General features: G+C 43.2%; 3 protein-coding genes across 3 annotated transcripts; all 3 read right to left on the bottom strand.

The window, feature by feature from the left end:
• Nucleotides 1-498: 498 nt before the first annotated feature.
• Nucleotides 499-4838, bottom strand: EAF02_011625 (uncharacterized protein; the record flags this gene model as incomplete). Its single annotated transcript, XM_038907672.1, has 2 exons — nt 499-3177; nt 3231-4838. The coding sequence occupies 2 exons, from the start codon at nt 4836-4838 to the stop codon at nt 499-501; spliced, it is 4287 nt and encodes a 1428-aa protein (XP_038752489.1).
• An 884-nt stretch (nt 4839-5722) lies between these two features.
• Nucleotides 5723-7012, bottom strand: EAF02_011624 (uncharacterized protein; the record flags this gene model as incomplete). Its single annotated transcript, XM_038907671.1, has 2 exons — nt 5723-6796; nt 6998-7012. The coding sequence occupies 2 exons, from the start codon at nt 7010-7012 to the stop codon at nt 5723-5725; spliced, it is 1089 nt and encodes a 362-aa protein (XP_038752488.1).
• An 8274-nt stretch (nt 7013-15286) lies between these two features.
• Nucleotides 15287-16996, bottom strand: EAF02_011623 (uncharacterized protein; the record flags this gene model as incomplete). Its single annotated transcript, XM_038907670.1, has 2 exons — nt 15287-16768; nt 16829-16996. 2 exons carry the CDS (start codon nt 16994-16996, stop codon nt 15287-15289), a joined length of 1650 nt encoding a protein of 549 aa, XP_038752487.1.
• Between the last annotated feature and the right edge of the window lie 876 nt (nt 16997-17872).

Genomic DNA, 17872 nt, shown 5'->3' with positions numbered 1-17872 from the left:
CTGTCAGTCATTTGCCAATCATGCACAGAAAACTAGGTTTTCTATCACTCACAACATCTCACAAGATTATCAAATGGAAATTGTGTTGAATGAAGGAACCACCTACCCTTTACACAACTTCTCCTTTTGTATTCCATTAAGCGAACACGGAATTGGACTCTCCATGCCAAATATTTCCTCAACAATTCAATACCAATTCACATATTTAATCAACAGAATGAAGACACATATCATGCTATCAGTAAGTAAAAAGTCTAATTGTCACTTACGCAATGGAAAATTACCAAGGGAAATTACATTTAGGCGGAAAAGTCCTCAGCGAATTCACGTGGTAACTCATACTCCCGCTTTCAAGCACCATGCAAATTGACTGGTTGGAAGTGAAAGTGAAATTCAAATTCTATGCCCTACACGATCATCCTATTACTTTACAACTCCAATATACATCAAAAGCCCACGCATATTGTTACCCATAGATACTGATATACTCAATACAACTCACAACTCACCCACCCATTTCGTTTCACCATCAAACGGATTTACCTCCCGCTTCCTCGGTACCATGCCAAATTCATCCGGATCCTCAAGATGATCGGAATTCAGGATTGCGTCCCAATGTGGGGCAACTGGCATGTATGAAACCACGTCATCCCAACTGGCAAAGTCGCCTTCCTTTGTTCCATCATATCCAGAGACACTAGCAAGTAAAGCTCTCCGGAAGTCATCTTTGGCTTTCTTGGCATCTACAGATATTTTATAATACGGCCCCTTGTGCTTTTTAAGCTTCGCAAGGTAAGCATCCGCATCAGCGACTCCGTGTATGTTCTTGAACCACTCGTCAATGGTTATTCCCATTACGCTAGCTGCTGTATTGGCTGCCTCGAGGGCTTCCGTGTCTCTCTTGCTGTCGGATGCATCGTGAACCCAAGTATTGTGGTCCGTAGGGTCAAATCCAGGGATTGCTGTCTTTTTGATAAGGTCATCTAAACTGAGACCGTTGGATTGAGCCCAGCTCAGCACGAACAGCTGTTTCGCCATTTCATGTTTCTGTTCTGCCAGCTCCTTCTCTCCCTTTTTCGACGCTGCTTCGGCCTTCACAAAATCGCCAGGTTGAATCCCGTCTTTGACAGCTGCAGCGTGTTGTCTGTCCCTATTCACTTGTTTCTCTTTTGACTTGTACTTGTCGGCCAATTTCAAATAGATATTCAGATCCCTTGCATCCTTCTCTTCCTTTGCTTTGATCATTAATTGTCTCTCTTGTTCTCTTCGATCTGCATCTGTCATGGGTGTAAAGCCAAGTGCACCTCGTTTCCGTTTTTCTGCAATACGTTTTCGTTTCAATCTTTCAGATGCGTTTTGGTTATTCAAGGCTGATGTTTCCTGAACTTCTTCATCCAAACGATGTTCCTCCCTGTGTCTCACTATTGCTTCTAGTGCCCACCTGTTTTCGGGTAATGTCAAGATTCTTGAAGGAGCGAGACCCGCAATAGGGTCTTTGATGGGCGGAATCTGGATTTCGTTTACATCCTTCCTCTGTTCATTGAAGAACACTCTTAGGCGCTCCAATTCCCGGACTCTTCGTAAGGCTTCTCTTGCTTGTGCCTCAGCTTCGGCGTTAGATGCTGGCTTCCACAGATCAAGTTTCGTTGGTTGTGAACCAGGTGCAGGCCCTTGGATTTCTTTGACTCCCTTGTTTATTTGATCAATCAGTTCCTGTATACCCATTTCGAGCTTCTCTCCTTCTTGCTTTTCAATTTCCGCGATTTTCTCTTTTTCTTTTTCTTCTATGTTTTGTCGGAATCGTTTGGCATCGGGTGGGAAATAGCCATCGTTGTCAGCCTGTCGTTTCAAACTCTTGGCTTCATATGCAGCTTGCTCCTCTTCAATTTCATCAAGGGATCGTTCGTGGAATATTTCAGAGGATTGTGATTGTACGTTTTGGGCGTTTTCTCTATGACTTGCCCACCATTGATCTCTCTGGTCGTCCGTGGGTCCATCTGAAATGTCTCCATAGCCGGGAGGGAGTCCTCCCCATGCTGTATCACTAGTTGGTTCAACCATTTCTGACCTAAGCCATGAATGAGCAAGAAAGGTCTCTTGGAAATGAAGCTGTGCAGCTACCCATTTAAGCTCAGCTTCTGGGCTCTCAAATGGTAAAGGTCCAGGCGCTCCCCAATCATCATTCGCTTCAGATTGAGCACGGTAATCCAGAAAACCGCGGTTCGACATGAGTTTGACAGCGCGGGAATCCGGTATACTTGTGTTTCTTGCTGGTTTTGCGTTTTTCCATCTTACCCACTTGAGGTCTTGCTCTCCTTCGCCCTCATCATCTTCCATGATCTTGCCCACAATTGCATTCTGCCAGTAGTATCCGGCGGCAACGCCAAAGTATTCATCTCTCAAGGTTTGTCTCAATGAGCTCCATTGTCGAGACCAATCTTTTGTGCTAGCACCAGCCGGCTGTAAGTAAAATCGACCGCCAACACCATGCCAAAACGATACTCCGCCTCCCTCACTCTGTATGATAGCAAATTCTGGCAATGGGCCTGCAATTTCGCCTTTGCAAACTGCGATTCCATTGATTGTTAGAAGTCGTCCGTCCAGGTTAGCCACAAAGTATCTGTACTTCAAATCAGAATCTTTGTCAATTTCATCATTCCAAAGCCTGACATCTTTTGGGAGAAAAGATTGCGTTTCATCGCATTTTGGCGGGTAGTTTCGAGGTGGCATATCTCGATAATACTTTTGTTCAGGTGCAACCCACCAAGGATCATCAAACCTCATGGGTCTGTATTCCTTCTCCTTCATTTTGAAGGATGGCACGATAATGTTATCTTTGCCTCGGTCAACTGCCTTTGGACGCTCTTCACCGGGATTGACCGGACTTGAAATTGCCTCGCATCGCCGAATATCCAGGGGAAATATATCCGGGTTCTGGTAGCTGTCGCTATTCTCGAAGGATTCTCTGTGATCACGATCTTCGATTTTATCTAGAGTTTGTCGATATATGTTTTTGGTAGGAATGTTGAAGATGGTGCCTGTTACTTTGTCCCAATACTTTTTAATCTTCAAAAGTGATCCGTGGTCTTTGGGTCTAGGCATGTAAGGTACGTTAGGTTGGTCATCATCAGGCACTTTGACTTGGCTTTGCGCATATCTGCAAAGGGGGCGGAGAAGCTATAGTTGATTTTATTAGTGGGATACTTTCCAAATGGGAGAGAGTATCGTACAGGATAAGGACTTCTTCCACAATCCACACCACCATCAATCTCAAACTGAGAATTTTTCAAGAAAGCATCCAGGTCCTCGTCCATATCAATTTTAACATGCTGTTCACCAACTTGCCTGGGTCGCCAAACGCTGTTCTCAATGGGATCGTAGTATTCTTGAAAAGTCTCGTCGTCTTCATCTGGGACAGCGTACTCGATGAAATTTTTCATAGCGAAGAAACCACCGCTAGAGCCATCATCTTCAATTGGAAATGGCCTTGTAAGGTCATTAGGATTGAAGTTTTCGTCATCCTCCTCATCACCATCGTCGGGCGCACGGTCAATAGCCGTCGCGGGTGTGTTGCTCTCATCAGACTTTCCCGGTCGCGCTTTATCAATGTAATCCTGAGGATCAGGCTTTTGCATAACCGACGGATCTAAGTTTCCTGCGTACGCTTGCAAAGTGACATTGTAATGTGCTTCCTGCCATGAGAGCTCAATGTATCCCACGCCCAGTTTCTTGTTTTTCTCCAGGCGTTCTTTGAATTCCTCAACGACGGCAGGACTCGTCCGTTTCGTTGCGAATTCGATATACTTCTCCTCGAGACTTTCAGTGGGTCGATATGTTTCATTCCAATTGGGTCGACTGGTTAATTTACATCGACGCACTTCGGGTAATTCTTCCCATTTGGCGAGAGCAATAGCGTACTCGATAGAACCCGGCTGAGCTTGAGGTTTCGGATCTTTCTTCCAGAATTCCGAGCCGAGAAGCTCCTCGACCCGTTCTTGCAAACTCAATGGGAGTTCATCGCGGACGTATTCCATCGTCAATGGTAGATACTCCGGCGCCCATTGCTTGTAATCTTTGAAATTCTCCCATTTAGGCGCCTCCCAATTGCGTCGCTGCCATTCGGCCAGCGCTTCACAAAACTCTATATATCCATCTCCCAAATTCCGATTTTGCCTAAACAGCGCCTTGAGATTCTCAATTGCGCGTTCTTTCCACTCTCTCCTTCCTTGCGCTATCTCAGAAATACTCGTTTCGAATTGTTCGAGCGCTTTCGCTTCCGTCCGATACGGTTTCCCTATCTTCACCTTTTTCCTCCTGTGCTGTCTTCTCCCTGCTGGCCCCTCAAAAGGAAGCTTCCCCTTCTTTTTCTGTTGCTTGATATAAGCTTCCCATTCTGCATAGGCGCGCGCAACCCACACTTCATTCACGCGTCCTTCCATGTAATGATTATTCCAAATGTCCCACGCGCGTTTCCAGGATTTCCACACCTCGTGTCCGTCCCCGGAATAATTGAGTGTGTATGGCGATTTGTACTTGCCCGAGCCGAGCAGAAAGTCCCGCACATCTTTTACGACGGAGGGGTGAAGATTTTCGGCCAGGGGGGAGGGAATGCGTGTTGCGGGGATGGGAGAGATGAGGGGGATTTGGTGACGATTTTCTCGCATGCGGTGCAGCACTGCGGGGGAGGAGAGGAAGGGGGTGAAATCATAAGTGGTGTATTTGTTTTGGGGGACGGTGAGGATGGGTTTGTTGCGCGGGTCGATGACGGCTTTTGGGTCTGGGGCGGGTTCGGGGGGTGGAGGGGTGGGAGTGCGCGAGAGGGGTTGAGTAGAGGTCATGTTGATTGATGGTGGATTGTGGAGAGGCGATGTGATGTGAGGTTATGTCAGGGACTGTATGATTGTAGATACCTAGTCAAAGTACGAGATGAGAAGATGGAATCTGATGAGTACTCGATTGAGAGGAAGTTTAGCATGCGAGATAAGTATGAACAGCGTGAACTTCGAAACAAAACCCAGTTCATGCAGCATACACGAGGTTTCACGGGATCAACAAGATTAGAGAAGGAGAAACGAGGTGAGGGTTGAGATGAAAGAAGCTTTGAAGGAAGTTTGACGCAAAGGAAAAATTTGAGACATTTTCTTTGCTGTGGTGCTCCATTCTTTGCCCATTGATGATAATTCCGTATCCGTCAGCAGAGAGGGTTAATTGTTTGATGCTTTAGCTATACTTGGACGGAAAGGGATTAGTGCTGGCTGTGAGGAATGTTGGAGTCGAGGGGGGGGGGGGGGCTGCGAGTGGTGAAGTACCGTATTGGAGTAGATTGGAGTACAAAGGGGAGGTTCATGATCAAAGGAAATTTGAGGAGATGGAAATTAGGAATTATGAGAGATGTATATGGATGAATGTATGTGAATTTGCAGGGATTCTGATACTTTTTGGGTTTTTTGTTTTTGGACGTTCTAGACGCTGTTCTGAAGTTCAACCTCGACTGGCAGGGTTGCACCAGAAAAATCAAGCTGGGTCACTGAACCTGCAATTCGAGTAAAAGTAAGTAAGGACTACCTAGGTATTCACTCATTGACAGATATCCGATAAAAACGGAAAAGTAAAACACTTTTTGAATTATTCCAATCGCTGTCCGTGAAATATGTAGAAAGTGAGGGGTATCTGAACACATAAGAATTACACTAAATTTTGATTTCGCTCCGTCCTGCAATTGTCATAAGCCTACACCATTTTCGGAATATCGGTCCATTACATGGAAGACTAACTGGTTGTCCACATTACAATCCATACCGGGCACGCAGCCCAATTCTGCGCGAACTACGGCGGGGTCGCCGCCGGCCATGGTCGTTATCATATCGGTTGCAAATACGCAACTATTCAGGTTGGTTCCGTTATTCTCGGAAGGTATGTTTGTGTTGTATGTTGATGATATTGGAGGTGACATTTGATGAGATGAGACTGATGAACGAGAATTGGGATTCGAGTTTGTGTGGGATTGTAGATGAGAATGCATTTGAGGGGTCTGTGGGGAAAGTGTATTGTAGGATTGGTTTGATATATATTGCGACTCGAATTCGTAGATTTGCGGAGATTGAATGGAGAGACTCGATGGTGTGTTCTGCTGTTGTGAGTTGGGTAATGTTATTGGTGTCATATTGAATCTTTGTTGCTGTTGCTGTTGCTGTTGCTGTCGAGTGTGGAGAGTTCCAGCCGTGCTATGATTTTGGCTGATACTGCTATGTCGACTTGCCGCGCTGCTTCTTCTTGGACTCATAAATTGTTGCGCCTGTGAAAATCCTTTGCCGGTCGATGTTGGTGTCTGTCCTACGCTCATGCTCCGTGAGGGCTGCACTGGATCCCATACCGAATGGACAGTATTTCCACTGTAAGAACTCTCTCGACTTTGAATCGTCTGCCCCATCGTTGTTGTGCTCGTTGGGCCTACACTCCCATCCGCACAACATAGTTTTCTCGCCTGAAATAGTTGTTCTAACTGTTGTACCGAAGGACTTTCACTCCCATATTGCGCCGATATCATTAAATCTTCCGAACTCATTTGTAAATACGTTTCCACCATTTCATTTCCTACCCCATGTTGTGCTAGCAGACTTCGTAATTTCTTATTCTCATCTGCTACTCTTCTTGCTGCCAGCTGGATTTCAGAAGATGCTTCAATACCTTGGAGCTCACATTGGCGCAATCGTGCCTCGAGCTCTTGAAGGTACTCTTTTCTTCGAGCGCGGGATCGTCTTTGGTTGTCTCGTATGCGCGCAAGGTTTGCCTTTTCCTAGAACATATAATTAGACTTTAGATCGATCAATGTACAAATTGTTGATGATATGTTGAGAGCTTGTTTAGAAAGGGCGTATGGTGCATGTGCATATGTCAAATGTCAATTGAGCTTGATAATATCTTGGCATTTGATCTCTCTTCGCAATCTCCAATTAGAGAAAGATGACTTCCAAAGGATGAAGCGTTGTTTACTCACCGCAGCCGTCGACATGATGGATTATAGAATGATCAAAATCTTGGGGAATTTTACTCATTCCAAGTAATGCGCAATTGAATTGATTGAAATGATTGTGAACTATCAATAGCCGCATCCCCTGTTTAGCGCGGCTTGGATTTGAATGTTCCCAATTTTTCACACGCGTAAACTCTCCTTTGGCATGGATCCGAAACGGCGAGAATAAAGTTGGAAGTAGATGGAGGATCGAGATTGGCTCGGCACTTGCGATTATATATAGCTATGCAGTAGTATATGGAGTATTGGATGCAATACCTGACCCCTATGTTCCTCGACCTTGTTGTTTAGTATCGCCTTTGTAGAGTTAACATCTTTTCTCTAGCCCGTCGCTATCGTCCGCCTAAAAGCGTGGCTGTGCTGTGCGTGCCGTGCTAGAAGTGGTTGTTGGGAAGAGACTGGTCAGTGCCGGCAGAGAGTTTGTTTTAAATCAGAAGCTTCACTCCGTCTCCATGGTAGAGGGTAGAAGGTAGAAGGGATCTGGCATCTGGCACCTGGCATCTGGCATGTACGAGGAATGGCATTGGTGGCATTGGTATTACTTCATGAAACCCCTTCCAAAGAAGAACACCTACCTACCTAGTACGAAGGACACATCAATGAATTTGTGTTCATTGGCCAATCATGGAGATGGCTGTGTAGAACCAGATTCTTGAAAAGGACAAGTCCGCGGTCCCTAGGTCAGCAAAGCAATGTGAACAAGGTGAACAAGGTGAACAAGGTAGTGGTGGAGTGGAATAAAGCATAAAAGAAGCATCAATCATAATAAAACCAAAGAAGCCTCGAACCGTCTCCGGGATTTATCCATCAGAACCTTATTTTTCAATCAATCGGGCGGAGTCAATTTACCCGGTCGGCATCTTCGTACAATAATTACCGAATTGAGCGAAGAGGTTGAAGACGAAGATATACTTAGTACTCACCTGCCTACCTGGGTAAATACTGTCTATAGTCTGTCCTAAACCTTCGCTTCACAGAACCAGAAGTTCATCCCACTTCTCTCTCATACAAACATTTGCTGCTAATATATTGATCTTCCCAGCCCGGCAGACTGGCCTAGGTCGTGCATTGAAATAACATAACTGCAAACTCAAGTCTGGTTGAACAAACTTCGGGAGTTCTGATACCGGTAACCTTGACCTTGACCTTTTGGTCCCGATGTCAAACTAGAAATCAGATGATGGATTTCTCTTCGACTTTTCTGCTTTCTATTTTGGCTTTGAAGGCTTGGGGTTAAACTTCTTACAGCTGTCCGGGATTCTCTAGTCCTTTCAATGTGTGGCCCGGATCAGCGGAATCGATCCCATTTGCTCGACATGTGCCGCACTCATTCTTACCCGTCAAAAATCGTCCGAAACATTTGAATCACTGTGTAACCTTTAAATCGACATCGACGATCATGTCACATTTTACAATCTGGGGTTCAAGATCTCCAAGTGGAGATATCACAGAACTTAAAGTGATAGGATCTGTTGGTTTGGCGACCTTCGGGTCAATGCAATATATTGTTACCATAATCTATCCGTGTCACACATTTGGCTCGTTGGGGTCTGTAGAAAAGAAAAGAAAGACTCTGTACTTCAATAGTATCCCGTCTTATTTTTTCGTGATCTATTGCAATTCTCCCTCTACCTCCAAGATGTCAATGTTTGTTTGGCAAGGGGCAACTTTTTCACTAGTGAATCTGTGAGTACAGATTCAAATTGCTATATCGAACATTTCTCCAATTGTATGCATAGTGAGCCCGCCATATTTTTGTCTTGGGCGCAAATTTTTATTCACATACGAAGCAACTTTCACGGGATCAAACGTCCATCTATTCTTCGATCCGGAAATTACTAAGAACGTATGTTGAGTTTACACCCAAAGTCTGGCAAAAGTTTGACTGAATTCAGACAAAGTTTTTGATTGTCATTGACTATATTTTTACATGCGAAAACTCATTATTTAGTTGATTCGATTGTCATTGACAGCACATACAGATCACATATGTATGCAGGACAGTATAGTAAGTGAAACATTTTCCATGAGTACCGGGTCATCAGTAGTCGTCCCTGCTTGACGCACTTTTGCGCTGCATTCTTTTTCTGTCTGAAAATAAAGTAGTGCAGAGTTCTATTACCAGATCGAATTGTGGTTTTATTTCTTAAGAATATCATCAAACATGTCGGTTTTGCAAAGAAGATGCGGTTGTAATCTGGACACATGGGTAGAACACACACAGTAGTCCCACTTCTATATCAACCACAAACACCGGTTCCATTCATCGAAACTATGGACAACGCCTGCTGGTATGTAAATATGGAATATTTAGTATCCGTCAATAAAATCAAGAAAAGACATGAATCCACACACCAAGACGATTTTCTGAGGTCAGTTGAGGAAAATGAAATTCTCAGTTATATGGTACACAGGTAAGTAGAGTGTCTACTACTCATGGATACAAATTATTCTTAATAAGATCATGAAATATATTCTCATTCTCGCTTGATGCTGCGAATCAATCTATTTATCGTCGATTCTCAATCTTATTACCAACTTCAGAGTCTCTAAATAGGCAACTTTCGCCTTTCATCCTCAACATCGTTGTCTTTCTTTATACAGTTACGAGGCTTTGAGATTGTCGAAGTCTCAGTATGTCGTAAATGTGAGTTGAAACGAGGTGCTCCTGAAATGCCAAGTGGTCAGTCGGTGTCCTTTATACCGTCCTATCTTATTAAATTCGATGACCAAATGGCACGTATAGATTACTGGCCTAGAAATCGCGTCGTGCGTGAAGAGAGTCAGTAAATGGCAACGGGTCGATACATGTTCGACGTCGGTATGATGGTTGTTCGTAAGATCTTACCACTATCATAAAAGAACGTCGTTGCATGCTCGATTGGGTTTACATGGCACCCCAGAAGCTAGCTCACAGCAGAGTTATCGAAAAGAGCTGATTGAAATTCTTCCGACGTTAATTGTGATTCTCGTTACCTTCTAGCCACGTATGATTTGAAAAAAGGAAAATTGTTTACTGCTCAGATAGCAACGAAAGTTGGGACACAAAAATTACAGGCAGAGTTGGACTCGTATCTTCTTAGCGCTCATCAATAAATATCCTGTGTCTCGAGGTAGGTAACAAGAGTTTGAATTCTGTAAATCATCTAGTATTTGTACGAGATAATTCAATTCCATTTGGTCGTCTTTGAAGCTTGATGTTCTGGTTCAATCGCGATATTTCGAATATCAGAATGCGCGGTTTGATACTTTGTTCAAGCTGAATGAAGGCTTGGGAACAAAGTGACATGAGAGTGTTTTGAAAAGAAAAGAGGGGTCTGTGTTTTTGGATTATTATTCTGCGGGTGGTGTATATATAGCTAGTATGCGAGATCTTGTCGACAGGTTGTAGATAAAGGTTCGCTTGCTATCAGGAGTTTGCTCCAATCTTGAATATTCAACTATTATACCACTTCCTGCCTTGCTGTAGGGCACTGACTGGAATCCCATAGACTGTAGAATGAATAGCACGAGAATAACATCATTTGAATCTATAGATCAACCATTCATCAATGAAGAGGGATAAATTTTGTATCTCTATTCTCACCACATCTTACTTATGATTGTCAATTATCTTCTTGCCGCTCATACCATACACCGAGAGACAGGGTCCGAACTCCATTAACGACAACTCAACAAGTTTACACACACCGACAAAATCCTCCATCATCAGATATTACACCTGAGAGTATTGAGTGATAAGAATAACTCGCAGGTTGTCGAGAGAATTCACGGCTTTCACATCATGTCATCCTTAGATCAATAGAGCTTCGAACTCTCGACTCCCCTGCGCAACTCAGTAATCTCCCTTTCAAGCGCAGTGTGCATTACGGTATCTGAGGTTTAAATAGGTACGTAGGTATGTTTAAATACCATGATATTAGTTGGTGATTAATGTACCAGTCGGCCATCAATGAATGACTCAGTCGTCTGATCTCCACAAAAGTGATGGAAAATCATGAATAAATAATTAGGAGCCTTACTTTTCATCTCCCTTAGTATTTAAACGCGTTTTTATATCAAGATTATGGAAATAGATGCAAGGATTTCTAGAGCGTGGATGTTTTAGTACTTTTACCCGTATAAAATTGTTCCTTCGATGTGAGTCTGTGGTGAGGAGAAATATGGATGGGAGATCCCCGAAATGGAACGAATGTTTTGAGTGATTTGCTTGAGTGTATAGTTTTGTGTTTCTCGATGCGAGGGAAGAGGTGTGGTTTTTTCTTTTTTTCTTTCCATAAACGTGGAGTCTGAGTTGTTAATCGAGTGTTGTTGCTAGGTTTTATTACTTCGCTTGTTGGTTTGGGTTTTCGTTGTCGGATACTTGATTCGTGTTATTGTCGCTTGTTGTATTGATAATAAGTCAGATTAGCATAGTATATGTATTTGCACCGATATTGTCTTTATTATTACTTTCGCTCCTCTCAACTGTATGTTATGACGTCGACGGCATACAAGTTGACAACATCATTCATCAACAACCACAGCAGCAGCAGCTCAGTTAAGTTTGAGAGAGTTGGGAGGGACGCAAATAGTTTCTCTGTTCTTTTAGCACTGAGCTGCGCACATGCAAGAGTAAAACATCTCATGAACAAAGCTCTTGCTCCTATCCGTATACCCAATTGGTTAACTTCTTGAGAGTTTTTGTGTGATGAACTAGTTTAAGGTCAAGCGGAGCTTTTTATACGTGGGAAAATGGAATATTTTTGAAAAAGTGAGATGGATGACTTCAAGGGGGTTAGTAGCTAAGCTTTAATGTCCAAACTCGAATCAGATGGATGAGGTTCATGATACGTGGTGCCAGGAGTCCTTGTGATAAGATATGAGTTTAGGTATATAAAGCCCCCGAGATACACATTACTCTGCATGACACTGGGAATGAAGAACAAACGCTCAAAAATCTTAGGTATTCCTGGCCCTCAAACACATACTGAATATTACCCAATTCCAAGAACTGTGTATCTGCAAGTGTGATTTACCCGGCACACAGGTAGGTAAGAGCTCTGATAGATAAGTGCCGGCGGTCAATCCAATTTCTCGACAATAAATTACCCTCTCAGCGGTAAAAGGTTCCATGAAGCGAAACGAGATCCTGGATGGCAAAATTTCGAACATTAATCGATCGTTGTCCTCGTTGTTTCTGGTCAGGAGTCAGCTTTATGGCTCGCTTGAGGTTTCACTTGCCCGAGGAGTATGATGATCAGAATAGTATCTGTTTTCCATCTCCTGGTTTCTCCTTATTCCTCTGATCATAATTTTCCTCCCTCGTAATTGGCTAGCGATATTTTTGGCCCGTTTTAACCATCATCAAAGGTTCTATTCAACGCCCATTCATGTACTTTTATTGTCATAAAATATTGCCATTGCCAATAATACGAATCACAAATTACACTTGGAAGTTCCTTTTACCTTATACCTCGCCCTTGATAATAGAGAGAACTTGAGCTCCAAAAACGAATATCAGCTTTGCAAAAAAAGTAGATCGATTCCAGTTTCTGAACTCCTTTTTTTGTACGATGAGGTGCTAAGAATTGTTGGTAAGAAGATATTATTTCCATTTCATAGCTATTTATACTAGAGCAGTGGAGCCCAACATAGTACGAGCCCTCAAGACGGAGCTAGAAGGAAATTTCACGTGCGAGGAAAGTTTAACTGCACGACTGTAATCCTCACTCCGCAATTCGTGGGTCTGTATACCTGAGTCTATTGCAGAAAAAGTATTATCCCCTAGACTGCCAACAAAGGACACCTCGCTCTATTGACCAATCAGAACATCAGAAATTTGAGAATTCTCATTATTGAAATATAAGGTTTTTATAATAATTATCAACTGTTTATAATAATATCTTTTAAAATCATTTCACAATTATTTTCAATAAAAAATAACATAGATATATACTTGATATATTTATTATCATTTTTTTAAGAAATTTCAGATTTCAAATTTAATATAAAGGCTTTTTATATAATATCATTTATTGAATTATTAATAATTGAGCTCGTGCACGGACTATTTAAGGTGTTCTAAGCCGGCAGTCTAGGGGATATGAGTATAAAATCCCTTTTCCTCTTCTTTTTACTTCCCTTGAGCAAGATTAAGGAATGGACAATTCAAACTCATAGGAATCTTCCGAAAGTACCTACAGCGATATTTTTAGAGAAGTAAATCGATGCGGAATCATAGCTGTAAGGTTATTGTGATATTTTGATATCGATTCCATGACAAACTAACAAATGACAATGAATGTGTGGGATATCTAGAAATCACCATACTCGCAGAACTCATTACTTGCATTCTTCCTCAAACAATAGTAAATACATATCGCTTGATAAAATACATCAAATCACAACAATAAATATACTTAGACAACGATATTAAACGACTCACTGTCTAATCTGCTTGATACAGCTGATAGATGCCCATTACTAGTAATACGAATACGAATACGAATACCACAACCACAAACTCCATGCAATACCTAAAAATCAAACCGAACAGAAAAAGAAAAACCATTTATCAATTACAATCACAATTACAATCACAAGCACAGAAAATACCACCCCTTTCCCCCATCCAAAAAGTAAATAAACAATTCCATTTCCAACCGCGGAATTTCTCCTTCTTTCCTCAAATTCACATACCCTTATCCATATAAGTATGGGCACAACACTAAACCTCTCACTCTCTAGTATCTAATATCTAGCATCTAGTAACTATCTACCATCTCCCAAACCTTAATCCCCACCCATCACTCCACAGACTAGCAAGTCGTAGCCCTCTCCCAAAACGCGGAAAACACCCTCATCCTCGATCGATGGTTTGTGCTTCGTGTATGTGTGGTTAGTGCTTAGAGTTTACCCCGCGTTTTATGGTGGAGGCGAAAGGGAGATCTGCATGCTAGCTTGAGGAGCTTGAGGAGCTTGAGGACTTGTGCGGCTGGAAAGGATCTAGGAGCTAGGGTTGAGATACTTCACTTAGAGGTATTTCGTAGATGGTGGGGAGCTAGAAGATGTTTGATTGAGGGAGTGAGGTGTGGGTGGTGGGTTGGGTATTTTTTTTATAAAAAAAAAAGATTAAAAAATTGGGATAAATCTTTAGTTAGCTAGCTCGATGATTGGTAGGGTTTGTGAGGTTGAGATGGGGGATGGGGGATAGGAGCATAGGAATAGGGAGCTGGGTAGAATTCCTCTGAAAGGGGAAGGGAAGGTAAGTGGGTGCGAGGTTATGGAAGGAAGTCTGGTTGAGGTGGGCAGAGGGGAGGATTGTTGGGGGTGGAAAGAGGCGGATGAGGAAGACGGGGTGGAGGAGATATGAGGGAAATGGATGGTTAGATAATTGGATATCATAAGAAGGGGCAAGCATAAAGATTTAGAAAAGATAATCAAAGTCGACATTGAAGATATTGAAGATATATTCCGTAGGGTAATACAAATGACACTGAAAATTATGTAAAAAATTCCTGTAGTAAAAGTAACCTCATTCATAAACATATAAATTTCAGAGAAAGTAAAGCAGAGCGGAGAAAAGTTGAGATAGGTACCTACTTGTACTATTTTCTACACACTTGTAATAAATAGATACATCGACGCATATCATACAAGATAGATCAAGAGAGCATTTCCAAGGCTTTAGATTCCTATAGATTGATCGCACGCAAGCTGGGAATGGGTTGGGGTGTTTTGGAAATGTATTCCTGGGGGATTATATTAGAGGGGGAAAGAGAAAATGCAAAGGGGTAAGAGAGAGCTTTGGATACCTACTGGGGAATGATAGGAAATTATTATGGTGAAGGGGATAGTTAAATGTTTTATATATGGAGTGTGCAGTGGGAATTTGATCGCAATGAACTCAAGAATTAAAGATGAGTTAGATACACTGCCAAAGATTGAATGTGACCACATTAGAAACAGAGATATCACAAACATCAAATTTACCAATTGCAAGAGGGAAGATATTTATTTGAAATATCATAAAACATATTATTTGTATCATGCATGCGTATTTACAATGCCATAAACTCGTAAAAGACCACTCGTAAGGATATCCTAAAAACCCTTTCAGGACCGATTGACCCGACCAATCCAGGTCCCCCAAACACCGTGAATTACCGTGATAGCATCACCCTTGAAATAAAACCGCCACTTTATTACAACTCGACTCTGTCGAATTGTTCATTACATATTTTTCTGCTACTCATGAGTTCATAAACTCATCTAAACCTCGAGCTTTTGAGCTCCATGTTCAGCGTGTTGAACATGCTCAACACCAGTCTTGTCGGTCATGCCCATATCAGCGGCATAGGTAGAGTGAGGAACCCATTTGGCGGAGTTACGTGGGGTAGTCTCTTCCAACATGCGGTCGACTTGCTCGAGGGAAAGACCCTTGGTTTCGGGAACAAGGAAATAAGCATAGACCAAACAACATGTGCAGAGGGAACCCCAGAGGAAGAAGACCTTGGCACCCAAGTTTGCTTGGCCAGATTCGGTACCGACGAGGTAAGGAGTGATGACGGCAATGATACAGTTCCAGAGCCAGTTGGAGGCAGTGGAGAGTCCAACACCACGGGATCTGATTGGGAGAGGGAAAACTTCACCAATAACAACCCAAGCTCCAGGTCCCCAAGTGGAGGCGAAGAAAGAGATGTAGATACAGATGAATGCGATCATGGCGGAAACGGCAGAGGTGTTGTGTTGGGATGAACGACCAGCGGTAACACCGATGATAGCGACGATGAACTCGCAGATTAACATACCGAGGGCACCCCAGATGAGGATTGTACGACGACCGAAACGTTCAACGGTGTAGAAAGAGATTGGAGTGGAGCAGACGTTGACGAGGGTGGTGATCAAACCGATAAGGAAAGGGTTTTTGATCGTGCCGAGAGCTTGGAAGAAGGTAGTACCGAAGTAGAAGATGAAGTTAACACCGGTCCACTGTTGCATCATCTGAAGGGAAGTACCGAGGATGGTTCTGCGGAGGTTGGAGCCTGGGTTGCTGAGTCCTCCCTTGAAGCAGTTCATCCATGAGCCAAAGTAACCGGTTTGGGGAATGACGGACATTTCGTATTCATGGTTGGCGATGATCTCAGTAAGTTCTTGTTGAACGTAATCGCTTCCTTCTGGTTCACCTCTGAGACGAGCAAGGTTGGAAGCGGCCTGGTCGAGCTTGCCCTTCTTGACGTAATATCTTGGGGATTCAGGGAGGAAGAAGAGACCACCACCTAAGATAAGAGCCCATGCCATTTGAAGACCAATTGGAATTCTGTAGGAACCGGTATCGAGACGGTTTTGGGTACCATAATCGACACAAGATGCGAGGAGAAGACCGATGGTAACGCAGAACTGGTAACCAGAAACTAAAGCACCACGAACCTTCTTGGGGCAAATCTCGGACATATAAAGAATGATGGTAGCGGAGACGAAACCAACACCGAAACCAGCGACCAAACGACCAGCGACGAGAAGACCAAGACCGGTAGAAGCAGTTTGCAAGATGACACCGATGATGAAGATGATACATCCGAGGATGACAGTAGTTCGGCGACCAATCCAATCAGCCATGTCACCGGCCATGATAGCACCAAAGAAGGTACCGGCAGAGAGAATAGATGTGATCAAAGATTTATCCGAGGCGGGAAGAACGAAAGCAGCTTTCTCGGCAGCTGAAGCACCAATACCGGGAATTGGTTTGCCAGTCTGAAGGATAGTAGGTTAGCTAATGTTTTGTGATATGGGGTAATTGAAGTTATGACGAACATATAGATTAATGAAATAGTTCATTCCCATGACACCAGAGATATATCCAGAATCATAACCGAAGAGGATACCACCGAAGGACGCAAAAGCACACATCATGTATGCCTTTGCTGTTACGGGTGCCTCAATACGGGCAACATCCGTGGTTCCAGCCAATCCCGCTGTCATTGTTGCGGTTGACTTGAAATGTATGGGAGGGAAGAGAGAGAGGGAAAGGATAGAGTAGATGTAGAGTGAAGCTGGCACTCGAGATCAATTATTGATCGAAGAAGTATTGAATAGACTTTGTTGATGAGACTGATGGGGAAAAAAGATGTATTTGGGAGGGATTTCGAGTCCCTTTTGTATCTGTGTCCCATGGGAAATGGGGTACTGGGGTACGGAGTGAATTGGCATGGTTTACACGCTTGTATGGGGTGCTAGCGTTAGTACGGCCATGTCGCCAAAAAAGTCTTCCATATCTAATTGATCTAATTGACTCCAGATGGAGACGCCGCACTCCACAGCAAATAGCGTTACCCCATGTCTTCGATGATCTCTCTCCAGACGTCTAGACATGCATGCAGCTATGGCCCAGCCGAGGAGTTAGTCCGTGCGTGCAGTACCCCGAGTAATCGGTCCGTCTTTGTAAGGGATCAAGACTAACTGTACTAGGGACGGAGAAGAGTGTGAAAGTAGATAGGTACTGGACTAGGTAGCATCCTCGATTTTGGGGAATAATGTTTGATGAGTTGCAAGTATCGCTTGGCGGTCAGTATGAAAGTGTAAATGTGCTAACGGTATCGAGTTAGACAAGTATGTGATCGATTGGTTGATCAAGGCATTGTATGGTGCTAGATGCTTAAATCAGTCAGTGAATGAAATCTAATGATTATTAATTTTCTTTTTTGCTTTCTCATCTCATTTGCTGAAATGAAGGATTTGAAATTTCTTCTTTCGGGATTGCCCCCCCGTTCATGGTCTTGAATTGATCCAATCCTGTGGTTCGTACCATTCAAACTCACCGTCAGGGAAAGGGAGATCACGACTCTCATTGGCCTTGAC

Source organism: Botrytis sinoallii (genome assembly GCF_014898435.1).
Source record: "Botrytis sinoallii strain Bc 23 chromosome Unknown BSIN_034, whole genome shotgun sequence".
Taxonomy (NCBI): domain Eukaryota; kingdom Fungi; phylum Ascomycota; class Leotiomycetes; order Helotiales; family Sclerotiniaceae; genus Botrytis; species Botrytis sinoallii.
The sequence above is the reverse complement of the archived record's forward strand: the minus strand, read 5'-3'. Positions and strand labels throughout refer to the sequence as shown.